The following is an 18,430-nucleotide window of genomic DNA, read 5'->3' as shown; positions in this document are numbered from 1 at the left end:
TTGCTGAGATTTTATGATCTATATTGAATAAAACATGCTTGAAACTAGAATATCAACTGTTGCAAAGCTGTGTCATCAACACTCACAAGTAGACTGTAAAGCGTAAAAAATAATCATGACCTTGACACAATTGTGTCTGGTCATTAAAAAAAATAACAGACAAATGGACTTTGCTGTTTTATTTTCAACAAAACAATAGAAAATACGTACTCGTAAAGTAGTACAGTTGGCACAGTACAGTAAACTGACAGTTTTGAAACATTTAACATGAGACATTTCTAACAATTTTGAACAGAAATAGTTCATGAACATTCAGATGAATTCTTTAAATTACAATTAAACATTTTTGGCCGTGTTGTATATATGCGCACTAATTGACTGAAAGCGCACGCACTTGGCGCGTAGATGTCACGTTATCGATGGAAAAATGCATTTTTAGACCATATGATTTGCCTGAACGGCTAGGAGACACCGTGAGTAACAAGCGGTTGCCTTGATGCCTTTCCATTAAGATCAATGAACTAGTTTTTAGTATAAGTTCGCTGGTTTCAAGAAATGTAATGCCGAGGCATATCATTATGTCAAGATAATGGCACTAGCATTTACAAAATTTAAGAATATTTTTCAACTTATTGAGCAAAACGGTTTCTTTTTTTTCTATCAAGAAAAGTGCACTTGTTATTAGTGAGAATATCCTTATTTTAAGGTATTTTTGGGTTCATTGAAGTTAGCTCATTTTACTTGTTTTGGAAAGTCTTGACAAGCCAAATGTTCTTGTTGTATTGGCAGATAATCTTGCTTAGTTCAAGTAAAATATCCCAAATTTTTGTATATGCTTTTCTTGTTTTTGAACACTGACTTTTTGCAGTGTAGCATTGGCATGCCTGTTTATCTTATTTCTAACTGTGTATTCTGAAATGGTAAAAAAAAATAAAAAATTGTTTACATTTCCCATACAATGTCGCCGCAGCATGTTTGGAACCCTAGCTGACAAGGTACAGGAAATAGTACCTCATTGTACCTCCTCTGACAATGGGAATCGTGCAAATAGTAGAGTGGTAGTGAGCTGTGTCTTACAATCTCTGTATTGGCAGTGATCTATTCAAATATGTCAGTGACAGTAGAGCAGTCCTCTGGTAAAAATGACATCAAGAAAATGCTGCAATTGATATTTCGTACTAAAATCAAGACAAAGAGCGATAGATACAACTTGTTTTGGGGTGTCGACAAATCTACATGCCACACATTCATGCACCAAGTTATCCCTGCAGATTTGTTGTGGTATCCCGGAGGATGATACTAAAACCCTGATTGCAACTGATGTAGAGACTTCAATGGTGATATATATTTTTTTTTTATCCTTCAAGGAAATGCATTTTTGTTGATATCCCCAACGCCAACTCTCCTCTCACTCTCAGCAGCACCTGAAAAGGCTCTAATATGAAGCATCATCTTGTTGCATGCACATTTGTCTTCCCGCTACAGAAAGCCCATTGCTCATTGAGTCTGCCCGGCCACTTAACCTCGCCGCTGCTTAACAACGAGCAGGGCAGAAGATAAGCCGGACGCTCATTTCAAAAAGCTTAGCTCAAACAACCATGACCTGGCGGGTTTTCTGTCACTTAACATTTGGATAACATGACCTTACCTCAGTGATTTTGTCAAAAAGTCAAACCAATTTCTTTATTCCGCGCTCTCCAACAGAAACTGATTTAATGAAGTCATTGAAGTAAACTTAAAATGACAAAAGCGCTGGCCTGATATTCTACACCAACTAAAATAAAAACAAGGTAGTAGCTGGCTAACAGCGTCAATCAACTTATATTCTGTTTCATTAATATGTGATGGTGTATTTAATGTTTGTACATTAGCGTAGCACTGTGGAATATGAAGTCCAATTAGGCAGAGGTGGGTAGAAACGCGCTACATTTACTCCGTTACATCTACCTGAGTAACTTTTGGGATAAATTGTACTTTTAAGAGTAGTTTTAATGCAACATACTTTTACTTTTACTTGAGTATATTTATAGAGAAGAAACGCTACTTTTACTCCGCTCCATTTATCTATATTCGGCTCGCTATTGGCTACTGATTTTTATCGATCTGTTAATGCACGCTTTGTTTGGTTTGTCAGACAGACCTTCAAAGTAGGATCCATCACATGCTTGCGTTTCACCAATCAAATGCAGTCACTGGTGACGTTTGACTCCGTTTCACCAATCAAACAGAGCCAGGCGGTCACATGATTAACTGCACACTTTTTTTTAATTTAATTTTTATAAACCTTTATTTATAAATTTCAACATTTACAAACAATTGAAAATAATACTCAAAGTAAGTACAAAAACAGTACAAAACAGTATAAAAAACGTACAAAACAGCGTCAGGGGGTTGTAAATTCAAAGTAACTAAAATAGAATGCAATATATATATATATATATATATATATATATATATAAAATAAACAAAGTGCAAAGCCATAGGCTCACTCAATCTTAGTAAATAACTTTAATTTAGAACACAGCATCATCGTTTTCACAGCTTTTTGGTTGTTAGAGGTAGAGAGTATTTTAATGTATAGTTCTACATCTTTTTTTAATGCACAAAAAACAGGTCGGGTATTGAGAAACTCACATTTATGAATACAAAACTTAGCCAATAGTATAATGAGGTTGCAAAGGTAAAATTCATTTTCAATTTTTTTTTTTCAATACAGTGTAAAACCAAATATATATTGTTAAATATATATTATTGTTTTAGTTGCTTAAGAGATATTCCTGGCTCTGTATTTGTTCATTGCTATTTTTATGTTTTTGTGCATTACTTGTTGCCGTCATCATTAATCGAACAGGTTACTCATCAGTTACTCAGTACTTGAGTAGTTTTTTCACAACATACTTTTTACTTTTACTCAAGTAAATATTTGGGTGACCACTCCTTACTTTTACTTGAGTAATAAATCTCTAAAGTAACAGTACTCTTACTTGAGTACATTTTCTGGCTACTCTATCCACCTCTGAATTCAGGTATATATTTGCTTGGAGTAGTCCATTACTACATGGGTGGGTTTGTTGACTGAATGTCCACTCACCTCATAGACGTTTATTTGGTTTTGACCCCGACACAGCTCTTTGTAGCTGCAAGTGAATTCGCCAATGAAATCATGACTGCAAGAGAGAGAGTGGGAAGAACATGCATCAATTCCATTTCCTTGTGATGTGTGTGTGTGTGCATGTGCGTGTGTGTGTGTGTGTGTGCGTGTGTGTGTGTGTGTGTCTGTGTCTGCATGCGTGCGTGCGTGCGTGCGTGCGTGCGTGCGTGCATACGTGCGTGCGTGTGTGTGTGTGTGTGTGTTTGTGCGTGTGTGTTCTTGTATTTTTACCCTTCTTAAGACATCAAACAAGGAAAAGTACCTTCCATGTGAGGACCAGTGAACAAGTTAGGACCCAAATCATGGTCCCAATACAGAAAACTCTTGCATTTAATAGAGAGCCAAATACCATAGTTTGTGAACATTGCTCCAAAGTCAGGATTTTTGGTTGATTTAATGTGCATGCAAAATTAAATATTGACAGATACAAAGGCAGCATTATATGATAAAACAAAAGGGCAGCTAAAGAAGGACTTGCCTATTAAACTCTGGAAAAACCCGCCCAGGGAACAACTGACTTTTGTCATAATTTTGCCAAGTAAAATTTCGATTATTATCAGAATATTGCCAACATTTTTAAGTTTCCTTATAAAATTGTGACTTTTGTGTAGTAAAATTGCAACTCTTTTCATAAAATTGCCAAAATGTAGGACTGTTATTGAGAAAAAATGACAAATTTTATCATAATACTTGTGATAGGCATTTTTAGGCCGCTAAAGAAGGTAGAAAATACAAGAGTTTGTGTGTGTGTGCGTGCGTGTGTGTGTGTGTGTCTGTGTGTGTGTGTGTGTGTGTGTGTGTGTGTGTGTGTGTGTGTGTGTGTGTGTGTGTGTGTGTGTGTGTGTGTGTGTGTGTGTGTGTGTGAGTGTTCTTGTACTTTTAGCCTTCTTGAGATATCAAACAAGGAAAATTACCTTCCACGTGAGGACCGGTGAACAAGTTAAGATCGAAATCATGGTCCCAATATGGAATAACAATTGCATTTAATGAAAAGCCAAATACAAGAGTCCGTGAACATTATTACAAAGTCAGGATTTGTGGTTGATTTAATCTGCATACAAAAGTAAACACTGACAGGTGCAAAGACAGCATTTTATGATAAAACAAAACGGCAGCTAAAGAAGGACTTCCCTATTCATCCCTGAAAAAACCCGCCAGGTAATCAGCTGACTTTTGTCATAATTTTGCAAAGTAAAATGCCTATTATCATCAGAATATTGCCAACATTTTTAAGTTTTCTTATAAAATTGTGACTTTTGTGGAGTAAAATTACGACTCTTTTCATAAAATTGCCAAAATGTTTGACTTTTCTTGTAAAATTTAATTTAAAAATTGCGACTGGTATTGAGGAAAAATGACAAATTTGATTATAATACTTGTAATAGGCATTTTTCGGCGGTCTCAAGAAGTTCGAAAATACAAAAACGTGTGTGCGTGTGTGCACGTGTGTGTGTGTGTTTGTGTGTGTGTGTGTGTGTGTGTGTGTGTGTGTGTTCTTGTATTTTAGCCTTCTTGAGACATCAAACAAGGAAAAGTACCTTCCACATGAGGACCGAAATTATGGTCCCAATATGGAATAACCATCGCATCTAATAGAGAGCCAAATCCAAGAGTCCGTGAACATTGCTCCAAAGTCAGGATTTGTGGTTGATTTAATGTGCATACAAAAGTAAACATTGACAGGTGCAAAGGCAGCATTATATGATAAAATAAGACGGCAGCTAATGAAGGACTTCCCTAGTCATCCCCGAAAAAACCCGCCAGTTGAACAGCTGACTTTTGTCATAATTTTGCTAAGTAAAATTCCGATTATTATTAGAATATTGCCAACATTTTCAAATTTTCTTATGAAATGTGACTTTTGTGGAGTAAAACTACAACTCTTTTTATAAAATTTCCAAAATGTTAGGCCTTTCTTGTAAAAATTCATTTTAAAAAATTGCAACTGTTATTGCGAAAAAATGACGACTTTTATCATAATACTAGCGATAACCATTTTTCGTCGGTCTCAAGAAGGTAGAAAATACAAGAGTTTTTGTGTGTGTGTGTGTGTGTGTGTGTGTGTGTGTGTGTCTCACCTTCCATCTCTGTCCCAGTCATACACTTCTGCTTTGATTGTCCTGTAAGACAAACACTTCTTTTTGTTATGTGGACAAGCCGACATTTTCTCAAGTTTGGCATGTCCAACACAATGCTGTTAATGCATTAATTAACTGCTAGTTTTGTCAAGCAGTCTTCAAGTCATAAAAAATTGAGTTTACCACCTGTGTCGCACCCTTACTTACAGTGGATGATCTGACCTCACAAAAAAAAAAAGCAGGCGTCGTTGCACAACTTGAAACCAAGCCTGCAGCTCAGACAAGGAGTCGAAGTTTGATAACCAGAATTACCAAACTAGAAACTGCTACTTTTTTCCCATGCTTTGAAGAGTGCACTTTATCCAATGCTGCGGCTAATTTATTTAATTTTCCAGGTTCATGGATTTACATGCCACTTAAAGCGTACGAAGTAACGTTTGTCCATAAATTAGGTGGGTGGGGCTTATAGGTACGCTTCACATCCCGGAAATTGAAGTATTTTTTTTTTCTTCAGTGAATCTAGGATGACATAGCTGTGAAAATGGAACAATGATGTTCACATAGCTATGCTAGCGTAGCCAATGTTTGCGTCCTTCTCCTGCTCAGTGGCCTAGTGGTTAGAGTGTCCGCCCTGAGATCGGTAGATCGTGAGTTCAAACCCTGACTGAGTCATACCAAAGACTATAAAACTGGGACCCATTAACCCCCTGCTTGACACTCAGCATCAAGGTGTTGGAATTGGGGATTAAATCATTAAAATGAAATCCCGAGCACAGCCACCGCTGCTGCTCAATGCTCCCCTCTCCTCCCAGGGGGTGGAACAAGGGGATGGGTCAACCGCAGAGAGTAATTTCACCACACCTAGTGTGTGTGTGACTATCAGTACTTAAACTTTAACTTATGTCCCACTCCTTAAAGTTACCTTGTTGTATCTGTAATATGCCATCTATTATTACATTGGACAAGTAGCGTCTTAGTGTATACTGGATGTAAAAAGTGGATAAAGTCCACAATAGCACTTTTTGAAGCCATTTACTTTGGCAAAGACAGACGTTGCCAAATTAAAAAATGACAAATTACAAAACCAGGAGCTTGAAATGTTCATATTTTGACAAAAAAATATTGTATAGGGGAAAATTTCACAGTGCTCAGGACCATGTGTTACAGTAAAACATTACCAAAAAACTTATATTTTTAAAGCTCATAATGCCGTTTTAAATTTAAATACACCAAATGCACTGTGCAATGACAGAAGTGCGCCCCCAACTGGAAGTAAAGATGCATGCACGATAACGCACGATATTAAGCGGATTTATCTTGTTTGTGTTTGCTAATATTTGAAAGGACCAAATTACATCATAGGATGTTAGGGATTACTTATCATACAGAGGCAGAGAAAACACGATAATTATTGTATGTCTAGCAACGCCGGGTGTGGACACACACAGACCATGAGCATTAAGGCTACAGTGTAACGATTGGGTGGCATGGTGATGCGGGTTCGTTCTTTCCGGGAGTCAGTCGGGTAACGGACACAGCGTGGAGGTAAGAAATAATAACTTATTTACAAATAAAAAACAGACTTAGTCAAAAACCAACAGAACTAGCATGGGACCTAGAAAGGAACCAAAAGCGCTAGCATGGGAGCTAGGGAAATAACAGAAAAAACTTGCACGAGGCACAAAAGGGAAAACAAAACTACTAGCATGGGAGCTAGAGGAACAAAAGGCTCAGCGTGGAATTAAGATAGCAAGTACAAAACATGGAATTGTCACTGTTGCGAAACAAAAACTAGGTGTAACACAAACTAGGAAGCGAGAAAGAATGAGCAAAGAAGGCGGGCTTAAATACAGGCAGTGATTAACAAAAACAGGTGTGCGTCAAAAGCAAGGGGCAGGTGAAACATAATCCCTCCTTAAGGGGCAGACTCCAGTTGTCCAAAGACAAACTAGCTTTAACCCCCCCTACAATAAGAAAGTTCAAAAGAGAAGGGAGGGTCGAGGGAGGACATGGAGGAGGGTCGCCAGGTCGTGTGTCCCCGAATCCACCGGGGACAACTCAGGTGGCGGCGGCGAATGGAACGCCGGTGCCGCAAATGTCTAGGTGGGCCACCTCGAAAAGGCCACATCCGTGGCCAACAGGGATGTGGATGCGCTTGGCGAGGAGGACGACCAGGGCACGGCCACATTCGTGGCCGATGTGGAGGTGGGCGCATCGGCGCAGTCGTCGTGGCGGGCATGGAAGCAGCGGACGAGTCAGGCATGGACGCAGCAGCGGACGAGTCAGGCGCGGGTGCTGCAGGCAAAGCAGGCTCGAGTGCAGCAGACGAAGCCGGCACTGATGCAGCAGACGAAACCAGCGCTGGTGCAGCAGACGAAGCAGACTCGAGTTCCGCAGACAAAGCAGGTGCGGTGCGGTTGCAGCAGACGAAGCAGGCTGTCTCGTCATCGTCGTGGAGACAGGCGCCGTCGTCGTCGTCATGGAGACAGGCGCCGTCGTCGTTGTCGTGGAGACAGGCGCAGTCGTCGTCGCCGTGGAAAAAGGCGCTGGTGTGGGCTCCAGCCTTGGAGTAGTGCTGGAGTGGGATCCAGCCTTGGACAAGGTGCTGGAGTGTGATCCAGCCTTGGACAAGGTGCTCGAGTGTGATCCAGCCTTGGGTCAGGTGCTGGAGTGTGATCCAGCCTTGGGTCAGGTGCTGGAGTGTGATCCAGCCTAGGGACAGGTGTTGGAGTGTGATCCAGCCTAGAGACAGGTGCTGAAGTGTGATCCAGCTTAGGGACAGGTTCTGGAGTGTGATCCAGCTTTGGGTCAGGTGCTGGAGTGAGATCCAGACCTGGGTCAGGTGCTGGAGTGAGATCCAGACCTGGGTCGGTTGCTGGTGTGAAAACCAGACTTGGCATGGGAGCTAGAAAGGAACTAAAAGCGCTAGCATGGGAGCTAGAATGGAACTAAAAGCGCTGGCATGGGAGCTAGAGAAATAACAGAAAAAATTGCACGAGGCACATAAGGGAAAACAAAACTACTAGCATGGGAGCTAGAGGAACAAAAGGCTTAGCGTGGAATTAAGATAGCAAGTACAAAACATGGACTCGTCACTGTTGCGAAACACAAACTAGGTGTAACACAAACTAGGAAGTGAGAAAGAATGAACAAAGAAGGAAGGCTTAAATACAGGCAGTGATTAACAAAAACAGGTGTGCGTCAAAAGCAAGGGGCAGGTGAAACTAATAAGCAACCATGGTGACAGAACAAACAGGAACTAAGGAAGTCAAACACTAACAGAATTTGATACAAAACGGAACAAAACCGGAATATGATATGATCCGGGCAGCGGATCATAACATAAAGATTAAACATTGTTTTACTAAAAGCACTTTTATACTGTCTAAAGCCCAGCATCAATGCTAGATTTTGCCTCCGTCTTCATGCAAAATAAATGCTGAACTTTATAAGTCTTTACTTTTTTCCTACGCTTTGAACACTGATGTTTATAGAAAGGTGTGTCTAATGTATATACTTTTTCCGTTTTCTTTTAAAGGTTAGTTTTGTATACAACACATCGTTTTCAGACAACCCAGACAGAGACTCTGACAAAAGTTTGCTATTGTATGTGCTATGGCGCCATCTTTTGGACGAATTTCCTTACTGTAGGTGCTTGGGGGTTGAAAATGTACGTTCTGTTTTGTTCCCTGAACCGGAAGTTTACGTTTATACAACGAACGACAACGAACAACATAGATCAACAGCCTAAGAAATGTTATTGGAAATATCAATATTATAGGACGGACATAGAAGACTGGAGAGCCCTGATCATCGATGCCAGCAAACAGGCCTTATACCTCATGATGATGACCGCTATATATCTGTGGCTTATAGTCTGGTGCAGCTGATACACACTATATTGCCAAAAGTATTTGGCCAGCCATACAAATGATCAAAATCAGGTGTCCTATTCACTTGGCCCGGCCACAGGTATATCAAATCAAGGACTTAGGCATTACGACTGTTTCTATAAACATTTTTGAAAGAATGGGCCGCTCTCTAGAGCTCAGTGATTTCCAGCATGAAACTCTCACAGGATGCCACCTGTGCATCAAATCCAGTCGTGAAATTTCCTCACTCCTAAATATTCCAAAGTCAACTGTCGGCTTTATTATAAGAAAATGGAAGAGTTTGGGAACAACAGCAACTCAGTCACGAAGTGATAGGCCACTTAAACTGACAGAGAGGGGTCAGCAGATGCTGAAGTGCACAGGGGAAAGACGTCTCCAACTTTCTGCACAGTCAGTTGCTACAGAGTTCCAAACTTCATGGGACCTTCCATTTAGCCCACGTACAGTACGCAGAGAGCTTCATGGAATTGATTTCCATGGCAGAGAAGCTGCATCAAAGCCATACATCACCAAGTCCAATGCAAAGCGTCAGTTGCACTGAGTGGCCACTGGACTCCAGAGCAGTGGAAACGCGTTCCCCGGAGTGATGAACCACGTTTTTCGATCTGACAATCTGATGGACGAGTCTGGGTTTGGAGGTTGCCAGAAGAACAGTACATTTTGGACTGCATTGTGCTGAGTGTGAAATTTGGTGGAGGAGGAGTTATGGTGTGGGGTTGTTTTTCAGGAGTTGGGCTTGGCCCCTTTTTTCCAGTGAAAGGAACCTAGGATGCTCCAGGATAACAAAACATGTTCCCAACCTTGTGGGAACAGTTTGGAGTGGGCCCCTTCCTCTTCCAGCATGACTGTGCACCAGTGCACAAAGCAAGACATACAGTAGATGACAGAGTCTGGCCTGCACAGAGTCCTGACCTGAACCCGATAGAACACCTTTGGGATGAATTACAACGAAGACTGAGAGCCAGGCCTTCTCAACCAACATCAGTGTGTGAGCTCACAAATGCGATTTTGAAAGAATGGTAAAAAATTTCTATAAACACACTCCTCAACCTTGTGGACAGCCTTCCCAGAAGAGTTGAAGCTGTAATAGCTGCAAAAGGTGTAACAACATCATATTGAACCCTATGGGTTAGGAATGGGATGGCACTCAAGTTCATGTGTGAGTCAAGGCAGGTGGCCAAATAATTTTGGTAATATAATATATGTAAACATATTTTTTTTCTTCTAAAATTTTTGTGCTCCATATTACAAAAAACAAGATGCTTCTGAGAAAGTTGCCAAAAGTTTTCGGGAAAATGTTTCCACACATACCAATGATAGAAAACCCCCTCAAGACCTGAATCATATTTTGCAAGTATTGAGATCATTTGGGGAGTCTAGAAATTAGCAATGAGCAAGCCAGAGAAAATTAACATTGGAATAAGCAAATACTTTCCTCCCTTTGAGTTTCTCTCATGGAAGCTTTAGTGGTTTGCTGCTGTCAATCAAGTCTCAGCAGGTCCAGAAGGAGGCAGAGCGATGCCGCCCTCGTTGCCCAACCTGAACTCATTTTGTCTGTGTGTAATGCATTTATTTTGCCACGAATATGGAGGTGACTCACAAGGCGAAGAAAGAATAATCAATTATACCCAGACGGGGTTGTTTGTTAAATATTGTCATAACACAACTTTGTAATCAGGCTTCAGAATGACAACACCTCCAACTGACTCAACTTCACTCATAAACATGTGACTGTGTTTCGACACCAAGTCAGTTCATCGCCCACTGATGTGTCTCGGCAACCAATTTTGGAACAACAATTCTGGAACAACTCCGCACTACAGTCAAGCCCCACCTGGACCCACTCCAATTCGCCTACCAGCCCCGACTGGGAGTGGAGGACGCAGTCATCTACCTGCTGAAACGAGCCCACACCCACCTGGACAAGCCTGCAATCAGTGTGAAGGTCATGTGTTTTGACTTCTCCAGTGCTTTCAATACCATACGGCCATGAGTGTGAAGTTGGACAGGATGCAGGTGGAGGCCCCCTTGGTGTCCTGGGTTGTAGATTACCTGACTGACAGACTGCAGGACTGTGTGTCTGACAGGCTGGTCAGCAACACCGGGGCCCCGCAGGATACGGTCCTCTCCCCCTTCCTCTTCACCATTTACACCACCGATTTCCACTATCAGTCAGAGTCCTGCCACCTTCAGAAGTTTTCTGATGACTCTGTGATAGTGGGGTGTATTGAGGATGGTGATGACCGGTAATACAGGACACTGGCGGAGGACTTTGTCACATGGTGTGGAAAGAACCACCTCCAGCTTAATGTGACAAAGACCAAGGAGCTGGTTGTGGACCTGGGAAGGAGGAGGAGTACTTCAGCGACCCCTATTTCCATCAGGGGGGTTGATGTGGACATGGTTGAGGATTATAAATACCTGGGAGTACACATGGACAACAAGCTGAAAGGGTCAAAACACGCCATGGGCGGCTCTACGCAGGGGCAAGAGGGGGCAGAGCCCCCTTAAATAAATGTCTTGCCCCCTCAAATCAAAATTTGAGAAAGCAAATTTTAATAAACTCACAAAATTATTACATTACAAGTTGACAAAATTATCTGCACTAGCGGAAAAATCCGCCGTAAAAGGGACACACACGATATAGTAGTGTCGGCTTCCCTCTCATTCCTCCCTCCGCTGTGCGTGTATTCAACATTCCACAGGCTGCGAAGCAGACACACACCCGCACACACCCCTCAGCCCTCAGTAAACATCCAATCACTGTTGCATTATGAAAGTAAAAGAAAAGGAAAAGTTGTCTACGTTTATCATATACTTGTTAGGATGGGTGTATTTGTGTAGTCTTATCTGTCATAAACACGTTTATCGTCGCGGACTTTCGGTGCTACGGAGTTCCTTTTTTTTTTTTTTTTACAACTTGACGAGAGCAGTGACAGCGGAGGCTCTGAGCAGCAGTGGTTTGGAAGGCAGAGAGCCTCCACTGTCCCTGTAACAAGCTACAAGTCATTTATGATGCTGTTAATGACGGTAAAAATGAAACATAAGGTATATATCCTGCTTAGCAGTCCTCCTCTGCTGTCCTCTGTTCAGAGCGGAGTCCCTAGCAATGGACGGTTTTACTTAGCAACGGTCTGGCAATCGACTGCTGGAATTCTTTTTCTGTAGTTTTTCTTGTAAGTCTACATAGTCAACCTTTAATGTTTCAATCTACATTTTGTAATAAACAAATTATAAATTTCATTTGATATGACCAAGACACCTAAAAACAAAAACACAGCCGTTTTCATCAATTTAAAAGCATGTGGGCAACACACATACATTGGAGTGAATGAATTTTGTGCCCAAATGAGTGCCCACGTTCTGTTTTATAAATTAGTTTGAGATTCTTTTTTATCATTATTCATCAGACTACCTTTCAGTTTTGTAAATATTGACTGTAGTGTGTGAAGTCCTACTTTGGGTCAAAATTTATTTGAGAGTTAGGCCACTCAGTTAGGATAAATGTTATGTTGTTGGTTGATAAAATCTGGATGAAGGATGTTTTATTTTTATTTTATGAATTTATTTTTATTTTTATTTTTCAGTTTCCCCCCCTGAGGGATTGCCACCTTATTGTGGTCAGGGGGTTTGCGTGCCTCAGTGACCGTAAGAGCTATACCAGCAGGAGCTTAGTCTTCAGGTGGGACACCCAAGTTTGACAGGTCTGAAGGTAGAGGCCTGACAAAGTGCAATCCACTACTCCAGGTTGGGGTTGGACACATAGCTAAAGACCCATTTCAATGAAAAAAGCATCGTTACTATAAGCACAAAAAAAAAGTGCTGGAGCATGATGTGTACACATGATGCCCCCTTCACATTTCTGACTGCCCCCTCATATAAGCATGCCTAGAACCGCCCCTGAAACACGCTGAGGCCCTCTACAAGAAGGGACAGAGCCGCCTCTACTTCTTCAGGAGGCTAGGATCCTTCAACGTCTGTACAAAGATGTTGAAGATGTTTTACGAGTCGGTGGTGGCGGGTGCTTTCTTGTATGCCTTGGCTTGCTGGGGCAGCCGGCTGAGAGTGAGGGACGCAAACAGACTGGAAAAGTTGGTAGAGAAGGCCAGTAATGTGGTGGGAGTGGATCTGGACTCTCTGGCAGTGGTGTCAGAGAGAAGAAGTCTAGCAAAACTCCTAGCCATTATGGACAACACCTCCAACCCACTAGACTCAGACCTTGCGGAGAGAATGAGCACGTTCAGTGGAAGGCTTAGACTCCCAAAATGTGACACGGAACGACACAGGAGGTCCTTCATACTGACAGCCATCAGACTGTATAATGCATATGTTCCTTCTTAAATGCACTTAAATGTAGTAGAAATGTAGAATATATTTATATTATTCATATATCATATATAATATATGAGATATATTATTATTTATTATTATTGCCTATTGTGAGCGAACTGTGGTGCTGAATTTCCCCCAGGGATCAATAAAGTACTTTCTATTCTATTCTATTCTATTTACGGAGTTATGAGGATCATGAGCTAGAGATGCTATCAGATTTAAGTCCAGATACAGCAGAGATCAATTTCATCCCTATCCTCGACATTTTTGAGTGAAAGAAAGAGATCTCACTTACGCATGGCTGTCAAGTGATTGGACAGATTTACAAAGGACAGGGATTGTTTTATGTTAGAATCGCCTTCAAATCTTGCGAAATACTGTACTTGGTACAACTCAAATACCTCTCCTCAGTTTTGGCTAATAACTGTCCAAGACAAACAGTTAAGTTAAAGTTAAAGTACCAATGATTGTCACACAGACACTAGGTGTGGTGAAATTAACCTCTGCATTCCACCCATCCCCTTGTCCACCCCCTGGGAGGTGAGGGGAGCAGTGAGCAGCAGCAGTGGCAGCGCCCGGGAATCATTTTGGTGATTTAAACCCCAATTCCTACACTTGATGCTGAGTGCCAAGAAGGAAGGTAATGGGTCAACTGTTTATAGTATTTAGTATGACTCGGCCAAGGGTTTGAACACACAACCTGCCGATCTCAGGGCGGACACTCTAACCACAAAACCACTGAGCAGGCCAACATGCCAACAAAAAAATAACAGAATAAGCATCTCATGCAATGGTAGAGAGAGGGTGTTTGTCAAGAAGAGAAGAGAACACACCATTTGATTCCATTCTTTGTTAAAGAATGCATTAAAGAAGAAAACCACATAATTAAAGATGTCATATGATATATATATATATATATATATATGTATATATATATTACATTTAAACACTTCCTTGTGGTCTACATAACATGTCAGGGTGGTTCGTTGGTCAACATTTTGCATGGATTATGTTTTACAGACCATCTTCAAACCACTTCATGACTGTCCCTTCAGGATGCGCCGTTTTGAGAGTGTTCTTATTTATGTGCCTTCAATTCGAGAACATTATCTCTCCGCCCGCCATGTTGTAGTTTTTAGCCCGTCCATATCGAGTCTACTGAAAGAAATGTTTTGAACTGTAAACTACTTTATATTAGAAATGGCAACAGCGGAAGGCGCATGTGCATGTACGAGACAGTCTGCCCCACAACGAGAGGATAAAGAAAAATAGATAACGTATCTATAGAGCCAGAACACTGCCAGTAAAATTTTAAATAATAAAAAAAAAATGATACTGTAGAAAAAGTTGTATTGACACCGAAATACGTTTTGGCAATAAATAAATACAAACATTGAAAAAATACAATATTTATGGTGGATCTTTGTTTGTATAATGAGATGTTTTAATTGCCTGTATTCATATAGTGTATTTTTTTTGTGTTTATTTTAAACTTTTTTTTTCCACATTCGCTTCCTCTTTTCACGGCTTTGTTTCCTTTCTTTTTTTCTTGCTTCTTTTTTTACAGTTTCAATTTATCGGCAGTGTTGGACGTAGGGGTTAGGGGCCTGTGAGCAAGGCTTACAACAAAGGCTACAACAATGGGACCATTACCTCCCTGCTTGGCACTCAGCATCAAGGGTTGGAATTGGGGATTAAATGTGAATTATATTTATATAGCGCTTTTCTCTAGTGACTTTACATAGTGAAACCCAATATCTAAGTTACATTTAAACCTGTGTGGGTGGCACTGGGAGCAGGTGGGTAAAGTGTCTTGCCCAAGGACACAACGGCATTGACCAGGATGGCGGAAGCGGGAATCGAACCTGCAACCCTCAAGTTGCTGGCACGGCCGCTCTACCAACCGAGCTAAATCACCAAAATGATTCCAGAGTGCGGCCACCGCTGCTGCTCACTGCTCCCCTCACCTCCCAGGGGGTGGAACAAGGAGATGGGTAGAATGCAGAGAGTAATTTCACAACACTCAGTGGGTGTATGACTATCAGTGGTACTTTTAACTTAACAACTAAAAAAGAGAAGCAAATGTGAAAAAAAGAGTTGAAAATAAAAACCTGTGAAACAAACAAAGACAATAACAATTTACAAAAAAATATGGATATTGGCATCGAAAACATGTCATGATACAAAAAATTATCACAAAAATATTGTATTTTTTTCAATTTTTGTCGTTATTTCTTGACAAAACTTGTTTTGGTGCCAATACAACATTTTCTACAGTATCATTTTTTGTATACTAAATCTTACTGGCAGTGGTTTGAAAATATGAAAATTGGCATTGAAAACATGTCATGATACAAAAAAATTATCACAAAAATATTGTATTTTTCTTTAAATTGTGTATTTATTTGTTGCCAAAACTTGTTTTGGTGCCAATGCAACATTTTCTACAATCTCTTTTTTTTTTTTATACCAAATCTTACTGGCAGTGTTTTGAAAATATGAAAATTGGCATTGAAAACATGTCATGATACAAAAAATGTATCACAAAAATATTGTATTTTTTTTAAATTGTGTATTTATTTGTTGCCAAAACTTTTTTTGTTGCCAATGCAACATTTTCTTCAATCAAATTTTTTTTCTACACCAAATCTTACTGGCAGTGTTTTGAAAATATAAATAGTGGCATCGAAAACATGTCATGACACAAAAAATCATCACAAAAATATTGTATTTTTTTCTATTTTTGTATGTATTTGTTGCCAAAACTTGTTTTGGTGCCAATACAATATTTTTCCACTATATAATTTTTTTTTATAACAAATCTTACTGGCAGTGTTTTGAAAATATGAATAGTAGCATCAAAAACATGTCATAATACAAAAAAAATATATATATATCACAAAAATGTTGTATTTTTTCTATTTTTGTCTTTATTTGTTGCCAAAACTTGTTTTTTTTCTATTCCAAATTTTACTGGCAGTGTTTTGGCTCCCTACTTATTGACTACAATGGTGGACTCTCCCAAAGCTCATCAGGTTAACCATGCCTATATGAAGACATCCGCTGATGTCGCACAAATTGGAAGAAGTATGAAGGAAGGCTTGACTGTTTTATAATTATATCCGCTATTGCCTACATGGTTTGATTTCAAATTTTAGGAACGTATGCAGATCAAAAATACACAAAAACACATACTGTTAGGTAAGAAAAGTTGGTTTTGCAATATAGGTTCCCTTTAAGTGGGAGAAGTAGGCACAGTCCTTAATCACTGTAAGTTCTTTGCTCCATCCAAACCCTCAAAGTCATCATCCATGGCTTCTATGCATCTGTCTGACCTAAATCACATCCAGGTGAGTAAAGGCTTAATGCAGGAAAAGATCCTCTGTTGACACCCGGTGTGCTATATGGGTCAAAATGTGAGTTTCTACACACCGTGGCTGTTTGGATATGCTTCTATGGAGTAAATCAACTCCACTGTTATTATTCTGCCAAAAAACAGCCATGCTGCTCAGATGTCCCTTTTACTGCCACCGGAAAAAAGGAAGATAAGAAGAAGGCCCCTGCAGTAGCAATCTGTTTACAACTGATGTCATCAATTCCGGGCTATTCACTCATGTTGACCGTGACAGGCCTGCAGGGGTGGTCTTTTGGAGCAGCAGACAGAAAATCAGTGTCATCTCAATTTGACACACCTTCACATTAAAAAAAAATGAGACTCCATAAGGATTGTGCTGTGCATCACCGTACCGCCTACCTGTCATAGTCTCCATTGCAGAGCGCTCGCACAGGGATGGAGAAGGGCTCCCAAGTCGGGTTTAGCGTGTTCTTCACCACTTCTGTCTTGTGGCAGATGGTGAACCTGAGGAAGAAGGTCAGCAGGGATTTAAAGTGCCGCTGACTAAAACCTTTAGGAGGACATTGAGGAGAACATTAAGTTTGCTTTGAAATCTTGCCTGGATCAAGTCGTCTGTATGCTGCTGAGTTCAAGGGATCCCTGTCTAACTCCGCTAACCCCCATCCCTTTAAAGTCCATCCCCTCCTACCTGGCTTCCATAAGCCAACATGAACCCCCCGCTGAACTCAAAGACGAGACAAACTCACGTGCCATCCTCGTTACTCCTGTAGAAGACCATGAAGGGGTCCGACTTTCCAAAGAAGTCCTTCTTATCCAGTTTGTTGGCACAAAACTGCATGGTGGTGTAATCCTACAGGGGGGGAAGCCAGATCAACAGAAAAAAGGTAGCACATTGTAATTTCATGCTCCTGCATCTGTTTGCCGGCTGTTGTTTATTTACACATGGTGTTCTACGAGATATAAGAGCACAGACGCACCAAATAAAAGCAAAAGCTGTCCGAATGCAAATAAGAGCCCAGTCAAACGAGCCAGCAGGGCTCCACTTTTCAAACATGCTATTTATTATGCAACTCCTGCATAACAACATTGCACACGGCAAGGGCTATCAAATGGAAAACACCGTGTTGTGCTGAAAATAATCACAGTAGAAGTAAGAGAGATCACACAGCAGTGCTAAAGTGGATTGGGTTATTTTGTACATGGAGGCGGAGGCTTTGTACACAATAGGTGGACAAGGTGGGAGTGCAGCTAATGATACATTAGAAAGGCCGCCATTAACATAATTATACTAATTTGAGCCACTTTTCAATGCAGGCCTCTATTATAGGCACAATGAACATGGCCTAAAAACGCTCTTGCTATCTGATAGCAGTCAAGCTATTAGGTATTGTTTACTAATGAGGCTGCACTGTACCTATAACGATGAACAGGTTAGACGGCACCATGTACTTAGCCTCTGATCTAGGTATAGGCAATAATAACGATGATATTTCACAAGTGAAGACGAGACAATTAGTGCATCTGTGTGTTCAAACCGTCACAAGAAAAGTTTGAGGACTTTTGCAAAGAGGAAACAAGCTGTCAACTTTGTGTCAATTGAGGTGCTTTTTTTAGTAAATAA

The 18,430-nt window shown here is 40.6% G+C and overlaps 1 protein-coding gene across 2 annotated transcripts in view; it reads right to left on the bottom strand.

Annotated features, from left to right (window-relative positions):
• The window catches only part of cpne5a (copine Va), a 266,519-nt gene that overhangs the window by 94,586 nt on the left and 153,503 nt on the right, over nt 1–18,430 (bottom strand). For both annotated transcript variants that reach the window (XM_061903539.1, XM_061903540.1), the window contains 4 exons: nt 17,556–17,659; nt 17,209–17,313; nt 5,230–5,271; nt 3,092–3,167 (listed from right to left, as the gene is read on the bottom strand). In XM_061903539.1, coding sequence (XP_061759523.1) covers nt 3,092–3,167; nt 5,230–5,271; nt 17,209–17,313; nt 17,556–17,659 — 327 coding nt within the window. The remainder of the gene's footprint in view (nt 1–3,091; nt 3,168–5,229; nt 5,272–17,208; nt 17,314–17,555; nt 17,660–18,430) is intronic.

This window comes from Nerophis ophidion, linkage group LG06 (assembly GCF_033978795.1).
Source record: "Nerophis ophidion isolate RoL-2023_Sa linkage group LG06, RoL_Noph_v1.0, whole genome shotgun sequence".
Classification (NCBI taxonomy): domain Eukaryota; kingdom Metazoa; phylum Chordata; class Actinopteri; order Syngnathiformes; family Syngnathidae; genus Nerophis; species Nerophis ophidion.
This window is presented reverse-complemented; position numbering and strand designations above follow the sequence as displayed.